The following is a 21,868-nucleotide window of genomic DNA, read 5'->3' as shown; positions in this document are numbered from 1 at the left end:
TCAAGTTTAAGGGGTTGTGTGGCTTGAGAGCCTGAGCTGCAGCCTGAGCCCTGTTAACTTGAGTCTACGTACCCAGGCTGGGAGGATTGCTCCAAGCTGCAGTTCAGACATACCCTAAGAAACTGGACGGCTAATACTGTACACAGTATTTCACCTTTGATTTATGTAATATTATAATCTTAATTATTCATAATCCCATTCCTTTATGTATCTTTAAGTTTTTTTTAGCTACAGCTGCCCCAAAGCAGCGCACTTCTTTGAGCTTCCTACAGCACCCCCAAATCCCTTTCTTGGGTGGAGACAGCATATACGGAATTCTAAATTACCTAATCTATACATGTCCCTCTAGTGTGCATCACTACTTGGCATTTAGCAATACTGAATTTAATTTGCTATCTACAATACTGGGAAGAGAAATACAAATATATCATTTTAGGTTGTCTATTGTCCTTAATTACTCCCACTAATCCTTGTTTTTCTTGCAGGCCCACTGATTTTTGTTCAGTCTTCTTACTTCTGATATACTAAAACAAGCCTTTAGTTTGTTATTTACACACATTTAGCTATTTGGTCTTCAAAATTCATTTTGAACTTTCAAATTTCTCTCAATGTTTGCTGTATTTTTCAGAGACCAAAAAATGGTTACTAATTAATGACTAAGCAATTGTCATAAAACAAATGAAAGACTGACAGAGAAAGGTCAAAAGCTTCAGAGGGGTAGCCAAGTTTTAAGTTTTTCCAGAGTAAGGTCAAGTTAATTCTACAAAAGTCACTGTTCAGAAGACTAGAGAATTTGGATGACCAACTTCAGACACCAGAAAGGGACTGCATTTTCAGACAGTGCAGAGCACCAGTCTCTGAAAAATTGGGCCTTCTAGAGGTCTTAAAATTGAGATCCAAAATAACCAGGTGTTTTAATTGGCTTCAAACTCTTTCTTCATTGTTTAGTTTGAGATAAGTTTGACTTACCCAAGGATCCCAGAGTGTTAGCCCATAGAGCGCCTTGCCTTGTTACCATGTTTAAAATTCTGAAGATTAAAATAAAAGCATTGTATAAGTTTCATTAAACACCTTATTTAATAATCAGGTCCTATGGGCTCCAATCAAGATGATACTAAGCACTATGTAATACATATTTAATTCTATATATTTAATATGACAACTACAATATGAGGACCCAATATAAAGTCATTCCATCATCAGAGGAAACCATGTATTCTTAAAACTTGCTCATTTCAGGAGTCAATTTAAAACATTTGACTTCTGGTACTGCTGTTCAGTTCAAAACAGTTTCTGTTATTAAAAATGTCCCTTTCCACTTCTGGAAGTGCAAAGTGACAGTCAAATGCCAAATGACATCTATTAGAGTGCTTCTAAATGATACCATAGTACTGATCTTCTAGTCACACCAGGTGTTAGGCTTTGTGTATACTTGCACTTTTGTCAGTAAAACTTGTGTAAATTACAGACAAAACAAAACAAAAAACCACCACCCTCACAGACATAAGTTTCATGAGTAAGGTACCAGTGTGGTACTATGGTGGCAGGAGACACTCTCTGCATAGCGACTGCTGCTCATTAGAGATGGTTAATTATGGTGATGGGAGAGCTCCTCCCCACCAGTGTAGAGCAGCTACACAGGTGACCTTCTAGTAGCAGACCTACAGTAGTAAGCTGTTCTGCTCCAAGGACTGTTGTGCAGACCTAGCCTCTGACTCACTCCCCTAATAACTTAAGACATGGGAATGACAGGAGGGAACTGGACAAGGAAGCCAATCAATTTTCTTCTTGCCATGTCATTTCTACCACGGATACTACAAATAAAAAATTAGCCACTCAATGCTGAGTACAAGTATTTTGCCCGGTCAGGACCTAAACAAAATGGAAAATATCTTCTTTCCAATGTCCCGCACCACCTGGCATATTCTTCTCCAAATAACCCAACTTCTCAGTTTTAAAACTTTATTATACTATAATTGTGAGTGACTTGCTAGCTGCGTTACAGCAATATTAGTTGTACTGTGGCCAGTGGCCTGGCAGCAGCCCCTGCCAGGGCCAGGATATCAGTTGGTCTGGTAGCAGGTGTTGACCACTCCTGGTCCAGCAAACTCCCTCATTTGGAACCAGTCATGTCCAAAAAGCGTAGGATCATGATGGTCAAACCTGAACCTATTTAATCATCAGCAGGGCTTGACAAACCATGGAGAAATCCACTTGTCAGCCCCACACGCGCATGTGCCAGACCCTCTCTGCACATGCACGCACCGCCGGTGAACGGGGCGACCGGCTGAAATCTACTCTCCATGGGCGAATAGAATATGTCGAGCCCTGATTATCAGCACCAACTACTGCAGTACAATAGGTATCTTTGACCCAGTTATGACTTAGTGTGCTCACTTGTAGCTTAAGAGACAGCAACATAGGCTGACAATTACTTGATGAGAGCTTCCAGGTAGCCAGCGTTCCAAGAGCTGAAGCTGGTAGGCCCAGCAGCTGGCACTTGTTCTTGACGTCAACACTGAACCAGCACCCAAATGTGAGGCAGTGTAGTGAAGACTGAGAGGGTGGCTAGTTTGAAGAACAACTATTTCACTAAAATGGAAGCATTTGAAATGGTCCAACATGCATGTTTTAGTAACAACTGATCGTACTGGGACACGTTAGGCTAAAAGAAAATTGCAGTATATTTAAAAGATGATTAAAGGAAATAATTCTACATATTTATTTGCTCCTGCAGTCATGTACACTATAAGAACTTAAGAAATTTAATGTTTCATGTGTGCTTCCAGACAGATTTGCACTCAAGAGTGAAGGCAAATTATTAGCACATTCTCAGGGAACCTCAGCACTGTTCTACACTGGTGGCAGCTGCCTTCAAAGTGTGATTACAGCCATACGATTAAATGGCCAATATCTTTATGTACCAGCAGTGTAACAGTATCACAGGTCAGGTAAAGCCTCAGCTTATAGCCACTGGAATTCAGTATCAAACTATGAAAACATATTTTACATTTAGTTTCTGAACTATCAAGCTTTCCCCCCATTATTTTTCCTGTTTGTGCATTAACAGTACAACATTGAATGCTTCCAGATTTCAATGATTTGAAAGTCTATGGAGAAGTTCATTCTGAAACCAGCTGGTGTAGTACAAGACAGAAGAGGTATGCAAGTATATCCATCTTTCTGAAACAACTCGACACTCTCCATTTTCCCGATTTACCAGTTTTACATGAAGTTTGAGAATTTAAACAACCAGGAAATTCAAAAAGAATAGCAATGTTAACTGGGACTTATTGCATACACGTTTTGAATAGCTGAAAGTTAAATGAAGTCTTTAGCTGTATTGCTAATTTTTTTTCAGAAAAAAAAAAAAATCTGTGCATCTGTCTCTGTCCATGAGTCCATTTGTTCAAGAACTCTTAAATAGCTTATCAATAAACTACGCAAATACAACTTAGATCGTACTACAATAAGGTGGGTGCATAACTGGCTGGATAACTATTCTCCAGAATAATAACTATTAGAGTAGTTATTAACAGCTCACAATCCTGCTAGAAAGGCACAACAAGTGGGGTTTCACAGGGTCTGTTCTGGGACTGATTCTGTTCAGTATCTTCATCAACGACTTAGATATTGACAGAGTATGCTTATTAAGTTTGCAGATGATACAAAGCTGGGAAGGGTTGCAACTTCTTTAGAAGACAGGGTCATAATTCAAAATGATCTGGATAAATGGGAGAAATGGTCTGAGGTGAATAGGATGAAGTTTAATAAGGACAAATGCGAAGTACTCCACTTAGGAAGGAACAATCCATGTCACACATACAGAATCGGAAGCAACTGTTTAAGAAAGAGTACTGCAGAAAGGAATCTAGGGGTCATAGCGGACATTATGCCAAATGTGAATCAACAGTGTGACGCTGTTGCAAAAAAACCCAAACATGATTCTGGGATGCATTAACAAGAGTGTTGTGAGAAAAACATGAGAAGTCATTCTTCTGCTCTACTCTGCACTGATTAAGCCTCAATTGGAGTATTGTGTCCAGTTCTGGGCACCACATTTCAAGAAAGATGGAGAAATTGGAGAAGGTGCAGAAAAGAGCAACAAGAATGATTAAAGGTCTAAAGAACAATGACATATGAAGGAAGTCTGAATGAACCGGGGTTGATTAGTTTGGAAAGTAGAGGACAGAGGGGACATGATAGCGGTTTTCAGGTATCTAAAAGGGTGTCACAAAGAGGAGGGAGAAAAATTGTTCTCTTGGCCTCTGATGATAGGACAAGAAGCAATGGGCTTAAACTGCAGCAAGGGAGGTTGGACATTAGGAAAAAGTTCCTAACTGTCAGGGTGGTTAAACACTGGAATAAATTGCCTATGGAGGTTGTGGAATTTCCATCTCTGGAGATATTAAGAGCAGGTTAGATAGTACTGGCTCCTGTCGGGAGGGCAGGGGACTGGACTTGATGACCTCTCAAGGTCCCTTCCAGTTCTAGTGTTCTATGAAAGCTAGAACCACCAAATTTGGTATGCAACTTCTGCTTATCATAACTAAAGCAAGGTCAGGCTTTGGTTGTGCCAGGACAATGGGAGGATCATGAAATGTGATTGTGAGTATAACTCTCCCTGCTATCACACCCCTCCCTTTGTTTGATGTGACACAAATGACCACAGGGGGGCAAGCAAGTAGCCCAGCCCTGGGGAACAGTCCCTTCCAAGCTACCCCATGGAGCAGCTGTTGGGTGTCCTGCATGTCGTCCCCCCCCAAATGCTGGGTAAGTCTTCTAGTGTTTACATAAATGTAAATTTAAAGTTAGGAATGTGATTTTTTAAAGATAAGCTTACGTAACCTATTGAGCATTTAACTAAATGGGACTGGACAGCACAGGTCTTCCCTGACAACGGCTGGAGCTTTCAGTGGTCATCTTACTTTGATAAATAAGGTATGGTTTTATTTAAGTTGATGTAATCAGATAACAGTATAAAAACAGATTGTTCTAATAAACTACAGGCAAAGAACAGAATTTCATGAAAAAGGCTTTTTAGTTCAAATAGTTACTGGCAGCAATAAAACTCAAATTTACTATTGGTAGAATTAAGGAAAGACTTTTCAATGTAGTCATTAGATGAGTCAGGCTTAGTCTTGCTCCTAATGACACCAGTGTCAAAACTTCCATCAACTTCAGGTAGCACAATGCTCTCCACCTAAGAAGCAGGCAGAAGCTCTTGGCATATATTATTGAAAGTAGATATTTCTGCCATCTTTCAAAAATTAATTCACATTGTTTGTGATGATGATTTATAGGATACGATTCTGTCATAGAGGTCATGGATTCCATAACTTTCCAGGACCTTCATGTGATCTTCCACAGCAGCCGGCCTTCTCCAAGGCTGCCAGAGCAGTGATGTGGCTAGAGCAACTGCCAGAGATCAGCTCATTACGTCTTTTAGTAAAAGTCAGGAACAGTTTTCTGTGAACTCTCTTCTTTTTTATTGCCATGACCTGTCCCTAACTTATTAAAAAGTACCTGATGCAGAATCTTAACCTTAGTGATTATCTAATAGAAAATGTCATTTGACGGAGATGTAAATGAAACTGTTTTGTCGGATAAGAGACATGTGATGAGTGTCTATCCTTGCAACTGAATATGAAAGGGTGGATTGCGTACAGTATTTCAAGGTGGTGACCTTCAATGTATTTCACTGGTGTTGCAGAAAAGAACAAACTTAGCTGGAGACTGTGTGTCTATTGCCATCTACTGGCTCAACTTGATCAAAAATATTCATAGGACAGTCCCAAGGAAATAGTTAATTTTCTTGCCTCAATTTGCTCACTGAAGTGCATCTCCACCCAAATCTTTAAATTAGGATATCTTAAAATGGTTTGATAAACTTACAGTTTCCTAAAACATTAAGGAAGTAACTTTAGATGTATACTGTTGAATATTTGGGTTTTTTCCCCCCACTTTACACACTGGCAAAGATGGAAGAATGCACAGTGTTCAACCATGATAAATGATTCACAAAAATTACTAGCAAGTGCTAATTTTCCTCCACCAGATGACTAATTCCTCCAAGAAAGGTGACTATACCCATCTTAAAATGACATTTTTCAATATTTATGTCAATACAGTTACAGGAATCTCCCCAAGAAAAGCATTCTTTAAAGGTGGGAGGAGCAATATATGAAGCCTGTTTGTCAGACAGTAGCTCATCCTTTTTTGGAATTTAACCTGGGGACTTGGAGGGATGTTAAGGATATCCGGAGTAACAACACCCCACAACAAATGTTGTACCTTTGACTTTGCAACAGTGGAACTTCTGTTTGCCCCCACTTTGAAAAATATGAAAGTTGAGAGGTGGATAAGCAACTGGTTAAAGGGGAGACTACAGCGGGTTATATTGAAAGGTGAACTATCAGGTTGGAGGAAGGTTACTAGCGGAGTTCCTCAGGGATCTGTTTTGAGGCCAATTTTATTTAATCTTTTTATCGCTGAGCTTGGCACCAAATGTGGAAGTGTCCTGATAAAATTTGTGGATGACACAAAGTTGGGAGCTATTGCCAATTCAGAAAAGGATCGGGATATCATACAGGAATATCTGGATGATCTTGTAAATTGGAGTGATAGCAATAGGATGAAATTTAATAGTGAGAAGTGTAAGGTTATGCATTTAGGGATTAATAACAATAATTTTAGTTATAAGCTGGGGACACATCAGTTGGAAGTAACGGAGGAGGACAAGGACCTTGGAATCCTGGTTGATTATAGGATGACTATGAGCCGCCATTGTGATATGGCCGTGAAAAAGGTTAATACGGTCTTAGGATATATTAGGCGAGGTATTTCCAGTAGAGATAAGGAGGTGTTATTGCCATTATACAAGGCATTGGTGAGGCCCCATTTGGAATACTGTGTGCAGTTCTGGTCTCCCATATTTAAGAAGGATGAATTCAAACTGGAACAGGTACAAAGAAGGGCCACTAGGATGATCCGAGGAATGGAAAACCTGTCTTATGAAAGGAGACTTAAGGAGCTTGGCTTGTTTACCTTAACCAAAAGAAGGCTGAGGGGGGACACGATTGAACTCTTTAAATATATTAGAGGGATAAATACCAGGGAGGGAGAGGAATTATTTAAGCTTAATACCAGTGTGGACACAAGAACAAATGGATATAAGCTGGCTAGTAGGAAGTTTAGACTTGAGATTAGACGAAGGTTTCTAACCATTAAGAGGAGTGAAGTTCTGGAACGGCCTTCCAAGGGAAGTAGTGGGGACAAAAGATCTATCTGGTTTCAAGATTAAACTAGATGGGTTTATGAAGGGGATGGTTTGATGAGATAACATGATCTTGGTAACTAATTGACCATTCATTATCAGTGGAAAATAGGTCATTAGAGGGATGATAGGAGTTACTATAGAGAACTTTCTGGGTGTCTGGCTGGTGAGTCTTGCCCACGTGCTCAGGGTTTAGCTGATCACCATATTTGGGGTCGGGAAGGAATTTTCCTCCAGGGTAGATTGGCAGAGACCCTGGAGGTTTTTCGCCTTCCTCTGTAGCATGGGGTACAGATCACTGCTGGAGGATTCTCTGCATCTTGGGGTCTTCAAACTATTTGAAGGCTTCAATGTCTAAGATATAGGTAAGAGGATTATTCTAGGAGGGGGTGAGTGAGATTCTGTGGCCTGTACTGTGCAGGGGGTCAGACTGGATGATCATAGTGGTCCCTTCTGACCTTGGAGTCTATGGAAAAAAAATCCTGGGGGGGGGGGGGGGGGGGAGAAGAGGGAAATCAGATGTTTGTTTTCTGTGCGGACAGGGAGACTGATTCTATTCTGAGGCTTGGTCTCCACTTCAGCAATGCCTTGTCAGAAGTATGAGAAAAGACATATCCTTGACAAATATAATCATGCCAAGAAAAATCCCAGTGTAGGTGTAGCTATTCTGACTGAAGAGCACTTTTGCCTCCATTAACTCCTCGCTTAACATTGTAGTTATTTTCCTGAAACATGCCCCTTTAAGTGAAACATGCCCATTTAAGTGAAACAATATTATGTGAATCCAATTTCCCCACGTAAAGGGAGGGTGAGGTTCCAGGGAAATGTTTTCAGCAGACAAGACAGTATATACATATAAAATATCAAGTTTTAAACTAACAGTTTAATACTATACACAACAATGATAATGGTAAAGTTTGACTGAAGTGGAGGAATATTTCCCAGGGAATGTCTTGCTACTGAATGATGAACTAGCACTTGACTGAGCCCTCAAGGGTTAACATGTTGTTATTAATGTACAAAATAGCTCTATCTTCTAACTCTACAAAATAGCATGGAGAAAGGCAGAAGGGAGTGGCAGTGGCTACCTGTAACACATCTCTGCCGAAAATGAACAGGATGATAAACCCACCCTATCCCACTGGAGCGTACCACTCTCTCCTCCAGCCAGTGCATACACAGCTGCACAGTGTCCATGAAAGATCATGATCCCATCTACATGTTTTGTTAGTCTCTAAGGTGCTACTAGACTATTCATTGTGTGTATGAGAAATACCCACAAATTATGTGTGTGTGTGTGTTTGAGAGAGAGGCAGACAGATACTCATTGCCCCTTTAAGGACACTGACCCAACTTCAAGTACACTGCTCTTTTAAGTACAGTAGAGCATGAAGTTCAGACTCAGGACTCTGTATCTGTGATATCCTGCTTTGTGGAGATGGGGTACAAAGTGGGGGGCTCAACTGGTGGCAGAAGGGGCATCAGCACTCTTTCCCCCACTGCATACAGCAAGCAGAGGCTCCTAGGAACAGCACTGCAGCTGCTCAATCTCCAGGTAATTTAGGGGAGCTGATGAGATGGTGCCAGCACACCAGCATTCCAAACCCCCACAAGTATGGGCTGATTCCAGAGAATCCTGCAAGCAGTGAAGAAGGTAGGCAGCCAAATGACATAAGGACATGTTGTGCAACTTTAAATGCACACACACTTTAATAGATAAGCAACAATGTTAACTAGGATAACATTAAGTGAAGAGTTGTTGTACATAGTTAACATCATTTAGAATCTTCAGAGGGGTAGCTGAGTTAGTCTGTAACTAGAAAAGCTTAAAGAACCTTAAAAACTTACAAAACATGTAGATAGTATCATGAGCTTTCGTGGGTACAACCCACTTCCTCAGATGACTGAAGTATTAAAAGTCCAGATCCAAGAATAAATAAGGGAAGGGGGGAAGGGGAGGGGAACCGGAAGAGATGGGAAAAAAAACCCAGTGAATAGATTGTTCAAGTAGTTACAAGAGGTTAAAAGAACAATTAGCACCTCCATTGTTTGGTTGGTTTACTAAGTCATTAGGATGTGGAAGGTAGTGTGGGACCAGCCTATCTCTGTTCATTATTTGGAGTGGCAGTTTTCTTACACCAGCAGAAAAACTCCATTAATGTAAGTTGTTTACACAAGAGGGCAATGCCAACTGTCTCTGTAGTCTAGACACAGCCTAAGTCTATCTTTTCTTGATCCTACAAAGCCTGGGAGTACTGACAAGAAAAACAAAAAAGTCTCTAGACAACTTGTAATTCCTCTAGGAGTACTTCAATCTGTAGAAAACTAGTCTTGATGCATGGTGGATTTTCAGTAAGATCATTAGTGCTTCATTTATTCTCTTTTCATAGCCCCTTGAGAAGGGTGAAGTGTCACCGATGAAATTCATGGCTTGTAGCCATTTTAATAATGATGGTGAGAAATACCCACATATGTGTACTATTTATATACTTACTGTACATTCCTAGGTTTGGACCAGGTCATGCTTTGCGTCTCTTTCAATCCCAGACGCAGGCCGTTCAGTGCACCGAATGCAGCCCCTAGTGAATTATAATATTAGCAGTTACTTTATAAGTCATCCAGTCCCTAGGTTCCCCACCCGTGTTATAAAGAATGAAGTAAATAGATACATTTATTCCTCATCTTGCAAGTCTACAGACAAGAATTAGGTAGCTATTGCATAATATAAATACATACTAGGAATGCGAGTGGTCGACTGAAACATAGGCTTATCCATCAGTCAAGATGACTCCTCACATTTCTCCCTTCACCTTGCTGCCTTTGTACCAGTGCTCTATCAGAGGCAGAGGGTGGAGGCGGGGGAGGAGAGGCAGGAGCCAGCACTGGGGGGAGCAGGGGAGGCAAGGGAAGCCAGCTTAAAATCTGGTTCCCCCCCAACACTGTCTCTGCGGAGCCACCTGCTCCCTCGGGGTAGGGGAGACTGCTGCTTCAGCAGCCACAGCATAGGCTACTGCCACAAAGAGGCCCCTGGCTGCAGGCAGAGGCTGCTTCAGCAGCAGCCCCTATCCACAGGGGTCTCAACTCTCTGCTGGGACCCCACGCAGACAGGGGATGTTGGACCCGGCGCAAGCCGGGACTGAGCAAGCCCAGCTCAGTCCCAGCTTGTGCACGGTCAGGAACTATCCCTGCTGCAGATCTGCAATTTAAATGTAGTAAGAGGCAGGCTGGCTCCTACTACATTTCAACTGCAGAGCTGCAGTGAGAATGGTCCGAGACCCAGCACAAGCCGGAACTGAGCACCTTCCCTGTGACTTAGGGGCCATTCCAGCCCAGTGAGCTGGAAAAGTCCCCCAGACTTCCCACATTTAATGAGTTAACCACTTAAAACTTAACTTTTACCTGGTTAACTAATTAAATAGGATTTTATGTCTCTAGAGGAAGGGTAAGGCTTTGGAGTGTTTCTGAGGAGGAAGGTATGGGGCAGGCTCTGTTCACTCCGGCAGAGCAGAATGCAGCTGCTTGCCTGCTTAGTTAATTGTAGCCTTTTGTCTTAGTGAATTCCCCATGAATATGAAACAGGTGTACAAACTTTAAGGCTTCTTTATATGGCCAGTGTGCTGTACAGGAGTATTATTGTAAAGGGCTTATAAATGCTTATGGTACTTTAGTGATTTAGAACTCTAATTTTTGGACTGAAAGAACATCCTATCAAAATGTGATCAATGAACTGTTTGCTTTCTGGAGATGATCAGCAGTCAATATAAAATTGAGAGCTTGAGGCCCCAGCCCATGCTTGCTTTTGTCTATGATGTAACACTAAGCATATGGCTGCATGTATCTCTTGACTTATAACTAGAAATAAAGGATCAACAGTAGCTATGTTACTATCAGAGAGAAGAGGTTTGGGGATTTCCTCCAAAGCTCTCCAACCCCATTCTCCATCCATGGTACTGTAGTTTAATAAATTGCCAAAATAACTGAATTCAGGTGTGATTATTTTAAGAATCAAATGCAGACTTTTAAAATATTGTACATAGAATCTGTAATTTTTTGGTGCAGAATTCCCTCAGGAGTAACATACATCCTGCAGGGAAATACTATAGAACAACATCTCTTCTGTTTGATTGAGAGTCTCATGTACTTGGAATGTAATACAGTAACAGTCTCATATTAATAATACCACCACATACCTGTCATACAACATCCTCCTATGGTAAAAAAGGCCAACTCAAATCTGCCCCGAGTTTTGTTAGCTCCTGTAGGTAAGATAAACTCATCTGTATCCTGAAACAGAAATTTTTAAAGTGTTTTGTACATTTGTACTTTCCAAGGAGGCATGATTTCAGACATCTCAAATTTTATCTGACTTAACCATACTAAGGTTTAAATAAAATCAGAACACTTTCACCTAAGTGTTGCTGAACACCTCAGAGAGGAAAAAAAATCAAATCAGTAATACTCTAATTTTCTATACCTCTCATAATGTTACAGCAGAGGTGGGTAAAAACAAGCCTCGGGGCTGGATCCGGCCCACCAAGGATTTCTCTCCAGCTCGCCCTGCTGATTAGCAGAGGTGCGTACTTACAGCCAGCTATGTGCGTCCAGCTGCCCCTCCGCCCCCTTGCTCCATCCCAGGATTCTCCTGCTGGCTGTGCACAGCAAAGGCCAAGGGGTGGAGGGAAGAGGGGACTGCTGAAGTCAGGGTGTCCTCTTTCCTCTGTACCCCATTTCTGCAGAGCAGAGGTCAGAGAGAGACACAGAGCTGTTCCAATCTGAAGCATGGATGGTAAGTGACTCAGAGCCTCTCTTAAGAGGCAGTGCACTATTCATTCTCTCTCTCCACCCCCCACCCAGCCCCGCCACCACCACCACCACCACTTCTGCAGAGCGGGGAAGGGGGAGAAACAACAGAGCAGACCAGCTTTCTCTGCCTTAGAGAAAGAGTGTGGCTTCTCAGACACTAACCCAGAAACAGCCAGCATACACACTGTGTCACTGTCACACACACCCAGTCCATGCCACACTATCTCTGTGCAACACACACAGTCACTGTCACACATACACTACCACATACTCTGTCCCACTCCCGAGGAGCCCCCTGACACTCCGCACTGCTACCTGTCGCCCTGTGCTGCTGAAACACTCTAAATGCAGAGCCACAGCAGGGGTAGGTTCCAGACCAGACCCAGCGCAAGCCAGGTTGCCCAGATCCTAATACATTTTGGATGCAGAGCTGCAGCAGGGGTAGGTCTTGGACTTGGCGCAAGCCAGGACTCATCCAGGCTGCTGGCCAGCTTGCTAAAAAACTTACTGGCTCAGGGGAAGAAATGCATGTAGTCTATAGCATGCATTAATCAATCAACTACACTATTACATCCCTAAAGCTTATTGATTAATCTTAATGACTACACATTTCCCCATCACCCCCTTGCTGTCTCTATATCAGAGGCTGCAAAAGCAGGAGCTGGTGCTGGGGGGAGCTGGCTTAAAAGCCCCAGGGACTGTGCAAGCAGCAGCAGATGCAGCTGACCCTGCAAATTGCTTAAGAAACAGTTCCTGGGCCAGTGGAAGCAGCTGCAGCTTGGTGTCTCCTGGCAGCGGATCCTGGGCAGCCAGAACAGCTGCTAGTTTTCCAGGGCTCCTCAGTTCCATCTCCTCCCCAGGATTCAATCAAGGTTATTTCTGTTGTAAGTCATGGACAAGTCACTGGCAAGTTTTCCTCTGCGGTGCATGGATATATAGCTGCTTAAGCCCCACACAGGGGCCCAGGGTTGCCATGTATGGAACTCTCTGCTGTGGCCAGAAGAGTGCGCCTCTCCGCCAGCACGGAGCTGCCACGGCCAGGAGGGACGTGTGCTTCTTCAGCTCCAGTAAGGCCAGATTGAAAAAGGGGCTTGAGGGGCTGGTAGCAGGAGTCAGCTCTATGTGCTGCTGTTCCTCCCCACTCTCCTGGCTGGAGCTGCATTGCTGCAAATGCCAGGAAGCTCTATCCCTCTGCTGCTCACACCTGGAGGCTCCACCCCTGCAGCTCCCATTGTCTAGGAATCATGGCCAAAGGGAGCTGTGGGCAACAGTGCCTGCAGGTGAGCGCAGAACAGCATGGACCCACCTGTTTCCCCACTACTACCAAACAGGAGCTGTCCCAGGTAAGTGCCCCACACCCCAATCTTCTGCTCTGAGCCCACTCCTGCACTCCAAACCCTTTAGCCCAGCCTGGAGCCCATTCTTGCAATCCAAACACTGCAGTACACCCCAAAGCCCTCATCCCCTAATAATCTATACAAACTTCAAGTTTCCAAATTACTTCAATTTGTTACTGCTAATATGAGAGAGAAATCAGACTTCCGTACTTTAGGAAAAGCAGTTTTGCACAAGGGAGACAATGCACATTTGAGATAACTGAGTTAAAAAAAAAATCAAGACAAACATGCTTCTTACCGGTATTAAATATCTGGGATCCACATTTAAATAAGGAGACAAAGGGCTCATTCCAGTTACTGAAAGATGAAAGAAAAAGAACACTTTATTACTGAAATCAGCATGAGCAATATCTCCAAACATTGAGTCAGAAGGGGTTATGGAAAGAAGGTAGTGAGAATTTTGAGAAATTTTAAAATTATATAGCTTATTAAAAAACTGTCAAGATAACTTCCATTACATAAACATTTCTAAGCAATAAGATATTTCAAGTCAGAGCGGAGACAAATAGTATGATGAAGAGATTGGTTGTTGGGAAACCTGGGATCCATTCTCTACTAGGCCACTGACACTGTGTGACCTTAAAAAGTCACTTAACTTCTACTGCCATTTCCCCATCTGTGAAATGGGATAAGTTGACCTACAAAGTTAGATTACTGTCATCTATGAACTGAGAGTTCTAAAAGTTCTATGAATTATACTGAGGTTCCAGAGTTACAAAATGCTTTTATACTTATTTCAGGCTACAGGCAGGCCTCAATAAGAGGATACTCATTTCTTCCCCCCAATCAAACTTTAGACTCCCTATGACCATAGTACCTGTCAAGTACCATTAACTCTCAAATCCATCCAACTATATATGAAGCCTAGCACGCATCGGCTCAAACGGAAGTTTTTCTGACTAAGCAGCAAGGCCCCCTTCTCTGCTCAGCAGTACTCACAGCGAGGATGTGAACACTCATGTTTCTGTGCTAACAGCAGCCGGTCTGAATAAATCCTGGCCAACACGCGGGCCCCAAGCTACGGCAAGTGGAAACACTAAGAGCCAGAGCAGCCCCGCGGGACCTTTACCCTGGGCCTCGCGCCCTGAATCAGCGCTCTGGCTGGCGACAGACACGTCGCATCTTCACCCGCCTACCCGGGCACCGGCTCGTCGCGACCGCACAAGGCTCGGCTCCGGAGGACGGGACCCCCGCCACGCTCGGGGCCGACCCCGGGCTCCCCTGCCATGACACTCGCCAGGGCTCGAGGGGGGAGCGCCCCCTGCCGCGGCTCTGACCTGGGCCTGCGCCCCCGACAGGGCCCTGGGCGGGGCGCACGGGAACCCCGCGGCGGGAAGGGCAGGAGGCGGGCGCGGCGGATACTCACACGGCACCCCGGCCAGGTCCGCGTGGGAGTAGCCCGGGCCCCCGACTCCCCCCGCCCCGAACAGGCCGCCGAGGCCGGAGCCCCTCGAGTTGCCGCCGCCCTCCATGCGCCGCTGGGACAGGGCCTGCCGGGACCGAGCCAGCCGACAGCGAGCACCCGCCCCGCGGCCGTAAAGCGGCTCCTCAGCACCGCAACTTTCGCGCCCCCTCTTCCGCTTTACGACGCCCCGAGCCAAGCTGCTTTCCGGCCCGAGGGGGGGCGGTGCCGCTGTTGCTATGGGGAGCGGGGGAGACATTTTGAGGTGTGTGGCTGCAGCCCCTGCCCCCACGTTGGCCTGAGTCCAGCCCTGCCTGGGTCGCTGCCCCCCCCCCGCGAGGCTCAGGTGCGGGCGAGCCGCGGAGGATGCGGCAGGGACGGGGCCTTGCCTCGCCTCCCTGCTGAGCCCAGCCCCGCGGCTGTGGGGGTGCGTGGGGGGTCTCCTAAGCATGAGCGCAGGGGCTGAGTGTGACACCCCCAGGAAGAGAGTCCGGGTGGGACCCCCCGCCCCTCGCAGCGGCGGCCGCGGCTCGGAGGAGGAGCAGCCGCTTTCCTCGGGCAGAAAGGGGCCGCCACCGTCGCCGCCTCCTTCCCCGCCCCCCCGGGAGCCAGGGCCCAGGAGCGGCGGGAGCAGCCGGAGCTTGGCAGTCACGGTGGGGAACAAAGGTTGGTGCCACCCGCCTCCCTCGCCTGGTGCGTGGCGGGGGAGCCTTTTCCTCTCCCGCCCTACGGCACCCGCCCCTGCCACAGCGCACGAGCACACGGGTGTTGCTCAGCTCCGGATTGTTTTGTTCGCTTTCGTGTACTTTAAATGGGCCACATGGCGCCTTCGCCCACTCCTCTGAGCTCTTCTCTATCTTGCCTGCACAGACAGTTAATTCCCCCACTTTTCCAGGGAGATAACCCGCTAATGCTTTTTACACTGTAGCCTAAGTTCTGTCAGCTGTATATGGAGAGCATCCCTTCACATAGCTAGAACACTGGCTACTTTTCAGATCTTTCAAGTGCTGCCTCGCTGCATGATGACTGTAGCGGAGAGAAATGCTTAAGTTAAATTCAAAAGGATGTACCCGATTCAGTAGTCGAAAGTTTCTCATGTTCATCCATTGGAGTTACAGGAAGTAATGACTGTCAGACTTAAAGATTTTAAAATGTCAAGTATGAGGTGGTCAGTTTGCCTGAGGGAAGGAAAAGGGACTCCTGAAAGCTGCAGTATCCATTTCTGTTCATGCCTGTTGTAGCTATGCATCATACCATGTGATGTTCCTCTTTCATTTTTCTATACAAACTCATTGTATTGCTACAGTCCAAGTGGTGTGTAAAATATGTAGCCCAGTGATTGGTGACCTAGGATAGTGACTGGGCTGCATGAGTGGCCCTTCTTCATCTCAGTGCATTGCAAAATTGTCATAAATAAGATTCTCTTGGGATGGGGTCATTTTGCTAACAGTGTTCACTTCCCTGGAATTTGTGGGGTGTGCTGATTGAACTGTAGCAGTGATTTGATTGGATGCACAACTCTCAGTAAAGATGGTAAGAGGTGGGTAATTTGCTAATTGTGTAGTCAATAGAATTTTTATCAACTACACAATTAGTCGATAATGGAAGAAGCACTCAGTCCTGGTTTGTGCCAGGTCCGGGACCTACTCCTGATGTGGCTCTGCATTTTAAATGTAGTGAGAGCCTTGCCCGGTTCAGTCCTCACTCCCTCTACATTTTAAATATAGGAGGGGGGGGCAGCCTCTGTCCACAGTGGACCGCAGGCCTAGCCAGAGCAGCTATTATCTGTGGCGGGCTCAGACTAGGCCTGCTGTTGACAAGGGCGCTCCAACTAGTTAGTGTGCCCCACCCCCTGCCTATCCCTTTTAGTTTAACTGGTCAACCAATTAAAAGAGATTTGACATCCCTAATGGATGTAACTTAACCTAGATATAAGTCTCATGTCCGCCTGGTGTCTCCATTCATTCCTGTCAACTTTTGCAAAATATTTATTTAAAAAAAAAAAAAGTTCCTTATGTTAATGAGTACTTCCCAAGTGTTTACTGAATGTAAATTGATACAGTGTTGATTTCCTCAGTCTGAAGATGTTTGTGAGCCTCTGCTTTTGCTCAAAACTTGCCAAGCTGTAGCAACTGCATGGAATTAACAAGACTTCCATCACTTTCTGCAATTTAGGTCCTTTTTAGGCAGCTTTGAAACCAACAAGAATTGTGTCAGTTTTATGTTACTGCCACTACTGCAGTTACAAACATTGGACTTACTAATATCCCCACCTACAAACAAAGGTCATCTGCGGTCTCAGACAGGGATGTCCTTAGGATTTATGGGGTCCTACGCAGTACTATTAAACTGGTGTCCCTATGCCCAATGGCAGCTCTGAAGTGGGGGGAGGATGACACATTTTTTAGAGATGTGGGTTTATAATCTTCAGCAGCACACTAATGAAATATTTTTATAGCAATTTTTAAACTAACCTCCTGTAGAGTAGACTAACATAATAAATTAAGAAATGGACAGTTAAATACCTGGAGTTGGCAAATGTTTGTTAAATGGCTTCATTACCACTCGAATAGCTCTTTCACAGGTTCAGTGTTCTGCTAATAGGTGTGATAAACAGACTTTAAGACCCAGTGGTGCCTCAAATTTTCAGATGCCCTAAATGGCTGCATATCCTGCCTGTGGGTAAGGACAGCGCAGCCTTGGTCTCAGAGAAGCAGGCAAGCACAAGTGGTGGCAAGCAGCATAAGTGCTGGCCAGAGGGCTCCAGAGGAGCAAGGAGTGGTCTCTTGGCTGTGTGGAGCAGTGCTTTGAAGGGGAAACCACTGTTTCTCTCCAGCTACCCCTTCTCTGGAGTCCTCCAATCCACACTACCCTCCTAGTGAGCAGAGGCTGAGCGCAACCCACAGGGGGCATGGAATGGGAATAGCAAGAGAACCTAGTACTGATCCCACAGGGGAGTGGTCAGAGGTATGCCCACAAGTCCCCTTCAGAAGCTCCACCTATGTCCTCATCCTCTAATTAATGTGGTACTTGAGGAAAGACATGTTAAAAGTTAAGTAAAAAACTCCCAGTATTTCAGCTACATTATGGGGTAAATAGGATTTTATGGGCTAGCCTAGGAAACTAACTGCTTTATGGGAAAATGCATTCTGAGTTCCAAACAACCGACTTAGAAACTTTTGGAACACAGCCTCTTTGTAAATTGGGGACTTCCTGTATTAAACCAATGAGTAGCAGCCCAAGCAGTCATTCAGAGTTGTTCATGAAGGAGGAGGACGACTCCTAAATGGGAAGCCATTGCAGTAATAGGAGTTGGTGGTTGTAGTGGTGCATAAATTAAATCTTCTCTTGGTCAATTTTAATACCTTAATTTTTACAAGGCCCATGTTTCATTACACACTGTGCACAAATTGGCTTTATCGGCCAGGTACTACGTATGGTCTGTTATGATACTACAATTGAATGAAGAGTAAGGAAAGTTCTGCTTAGTGAGGTTGTTGAGGATTTTGTTCCACCCCTCCTTACCTTCTCCCCCTTCCATATGCACTCTGCAAGTTCAATTGCTAGAATGAGTCTGGTTTTGTTCACTATTTGCGGATATATGTGCAGAATGTAGACTGTGTCAGCACAGCCCCATATAGTAGAAGCAGCTTGCACTGACTAAAAAGGATTTCCTGGTTGCCTAGGCCTCCCTTAGCACTGTTAGTTATGTTATTAGAAATTCCTCTCTCTCTATAGCTACTATATAATTTTCTAGGCCAAAGCTATATGGGTTTTTTTCCCCACCCTTGACCAACAGCTATGCTATTGTAATTTCAAGTGTAGCCCCCACCTAGCCACTGATCAATAATACAGTTTTATTTGGAGCAGTGGCAGCAGTTAGAAAAGCAAGATTGACTATCTTCATTTTGCCATGTAAAGACCACAGTAAGCCTTTTCCGCTTACTAAAGGAGTATGTTGATACCAATAGCTAAAGATAAAAAGAAGAATCTAATTTTCAGGTTTGAGAAGTGAATACATCAAGAGCAGCAGAATTGGTATGGTAATTTTCCAACCCATTCCATTAGGTCCAGCCGATTACTCAGTAGCCAATGCACTAGCTATGCTGTGCAGATTATTATCCTGTGGTGGAGAGGAAGGGGAAGAAACCTGTGATGATATCCAAAAAGCAAGCTTGAAGTTGACAAGGACTATAAGAGTTTATTGGAGATGTTAAATCTACATGTGATATAATATTACCTCATTAGTCAGGATAATATCTGACACAATTATAGTAATGAAAACTTAATTTAGATATTTTACATGTGGCTAATATAAAATGTAAATGTCATATTTTTGGCAATATTGCAATGTGTGTTGTAATATTTGTGCTATGGTTTTTCAGTTTACAAACAAAGGACAATTACATCTTGGATGGAGAATAAAGGACCCAAGACTACAGACTTAAAGAGGTAAAAGTGTATTATAAACTACCTGAAAGATTTTTTTTTTAAATGGAACAATTAATGTAATTATCTCTACAGTGGATTTTAGTCCAAAGGTTTATTGTTGCTTGCTTATGCAATCATTTTATTTTGGAATAGAAATAGGACTATTTGAGAGATGTTTCTGTTTTCATTTTGGTGTAATATTAATAAGTCAAAGATCTGGAGGTAATCTTGTTTTCAGAAAATATTTTTGCTGTACCCACAGTTTGTAGGATCATATTCAGTTCTGATGTAAGGTGGTCGCATCTCCTTTGATTGTGACTGAGTTGTATCTGTTCCCACCTGGGTTTACTTTGGAGCAGGGACAGGCAAGATCTGGCCCACCAAGCCTTTGAATCCGGCCTCCTGCCCGCCCCACTGGACCCTCAGGCAGAGAACAGCACCACAGTGCCTATTTGCCTCTGTGTGCCACCTCCAGCGGGCAGGTTTCACATGCTGTCTCTGCCCCCAACACAATCTCTCAGCCCCCATTGGCCGGAAATGGAGTGAGAAGCCAGCTGCTTGGGCTGCAGCAGGCAGGGAGCTTGCCTAAGGGTCCTGCTGGGCTATTGACCGTGAGATGCCTCAGTAAGTACCTAATGGCCTGAGCCTGACTTTGGCACTCCAACCCCTACTGCACCCTAATGACCTGCTGCAGGTCACCAGCCCTTCCTGTTCTAGGTCACCACCCAAACCTGCTGCACCTCCCCTCCCCCAGGTCACACCTCCCTCCCAGACTCTGTACCCACTCCCCCCTGGCCAGAATCTTCTCCTGCATCTATACTGTATCCCTGACCTTGAACCCCAAATCCTGGCTTCACGTCATCACCCAAACCCTCTGTACCCACCTTCCCTCCTGCCCCAGGTGATAAATCCCTTCCAGACCTGTACCCCCTCCAATACTCCTATCCCAGGCCAAACTCCTCTCCTGCGCGCATACCTCCTCCTCCAGGACCCTGAATCTAGTCCCTTGCCTCAGATCTGTCATATCCCTTCACCCAATCTCCCATTCAGACCCCAGTCCCCAACTCTAAGCTCCTTTTTGCACCTAATCTCCTTCCCAGAACCCACAGCTCCTCATTGAAAAGTGCGGCCCTTGACCACTTACTAAAATCTGGGAATGGATCCACTCATCAAAAATTATTGTCCACCCTTCATTTGAAGCATGTTCTCTTTGCTGAGTATTAATGGTCAATCTTGCATTCATAAGTTGGTGTAACAGTATCGCTGTTACAGTAGTGTCAAATAAAGGTAAACTTGATGTGCCATCTTCATCCTTCTGCTGATACAAGCTATTAACAATACTACCCAATACATAACTGAACCCATGTAGGTTTAATTTATGTGGTGTCTGGTATAAAGTAATATCCGGCAATATCTTCTCAACAGAAAGTAGTAACTTTTCCATTCTGATCATTATGTCAATAGATTTATCTTTCACAGTTATAAAATAATTGTGACAGTCATGGTGATAAAATAACCAACAAAATCAAGGAAATTCTGTTCAAGTGACTGATTAAGTGGTGCTCTTTATGCATGGATATTACAGGGCCTCAGATGGCTGTGTAATTTCTTGCACCATATGTAGTGAAATACGTGACACAAAAAGGTGATTTAAGGATGGAATGAGAGTCTATTACAAATTCCCTTTCTAGCTGTGGCTCTTACGTAAGGTCTTTAAAGGGACATGGTGAACTTGAAACTTAAAAAATGTGAAAGTTGTGAATGGTACATATGCCTACTCCATAGACCCCCCCCAATTTTTATGTCTTTTAATCAGATGTCACCTCCTCCCCTTCATCCCTGTGTTCTGACTCCTGCTATTGTAAAGGCTTGCACAAAGAGGGAAAATTGAGTTTCTGCAAGCAGTTCTACGCAGGTAGAATTCTGTACCCACATGGAGTAGCTTGCAGAATGGGGTTCTGACGTTCTCTGCAGTAAAACCTGTGACATTTGCTTTCACATGTACAAAACCAAAAAGTTTTTTTTTCGAATGCTTGCTCATATCAATTCCAATTACAGCCACTCCCCAAGTTGCGAACGGTCGAGTTATGACCGTTCACACTTACGACCAAAGCTCCCATGGAGCGGTCGTAAAGGCGGTCCCCGAGTTACGAACACAACCCGCACTTACAAACAGCGTGGTTGCGTGTAACTCAGTGGGGTCTGAGTTACGAACAGATCGAGTTACGGCCAAATGTTTGGTCCATAACTCGTTTGTAACTCAGAGAGAGGCTGTAGAGGTGTATGGTAGGGATGTTAAATATCAGTTAATTGAATAGTTGTATAACCTCAGGAATTCTTATTGGTTAGTTGACTATTCTACAGTCCCAGGGGGCAGGACTGGCAGCCAGTGTGGTCTGCCTCCACTCCTGAGGAGCCCCCTGCCACTCCGCGCTGCAGCTTCTGTATCAGAGGCAGCAGTGCAGTCTGGCAGGCTGGAGCTGGTCCGCGAAGGAAGCCAGTTTAAAAAACAGCTCCTGTCATGGGCCAGCTGCCTGTTGCCCTTTGCTGCTGCCTCTG

The 21,868-nt window shown here is 44.4% G+C and overlaps 2 protein-coding genes across 5 annotated transcripts in view; one reads left to right on the top strand and one right to left on the bottom strand.

Annotated features, from left to right (window-relative positions):
* The window catches only part of TIMM23B (translocase of inner mitochondrial membrane 23 homolog B), a 29,421-nt gene extending 14,284 nt beyond the window's left edge, over positions 1-15,137 (bottom strand). Inside the window, exons 1-5 of the mRNA XM_006112397.4 lie at positions 14,843-15,137; positions 13,715-13,773; positions 11,467-11,560; positions 9,771-9,855; positions 970-1,028 (exon numbers count right to left, since the gene is read on the bottom strand). Coding sequence (XP_006112459.2) covers positions 970-1,028; positions 9,771-9,855; positions 11,467-11,560; positions 13,715-13,773; positions 14,843-15,137 — 592 coding nt within the window. The remainder of the gene's footprint in view (positions 1-969; positions 1,029-9,770; positions 9,856-11,466; positions 11,561-13,714; positions 13,774-14,842) is intronic.
* Positions 15,067-21,868, top strand: part of PARG (poly(ADP-ribose) glycohydrolase) — a 139,932-nt gene continuing 133,130 nt past the window's right edge. For 3 of the 4 annotated variants that reach the window (XM_014578622.3, XM_006112396.4, XM_075934810.1), the window contains exons 1-2: positions 15,328-15,544; positions 19,264-19,330. In XM_014578622.3, coding sequence (XP_014434108.2) covers positions 15,328-15,544; positions 19,264-19,330 — 284 coding nt within the window. Of the gene's footprint in view, positions 15,144-15,327; positions 15,545-19,263; positions 19,331-21,868 lie in introns of those variants that run through there. The other variant, XM_025189658.2, reaches the window with a different exon arrangement.

Source organism: Pelodiscus sinensis, chromosome 8, assembly GCF_049634645.1.
Source record: "Pelodiscus sinensis isolate JC-2024 chromosome 8, ASM4963464v1, whole genome shotgun sequence".
Classification (NCBI taxonomy): Eukaryota; Metazoa; Chordata; order Testudines; family Trionychidae; genus Pelodiscus; species Pelodiscus sinensis.
Note: the sequence above shows the minus strand (reverse complement) of the source record. Positions and strands in the feature narration are given on the sequence as shown.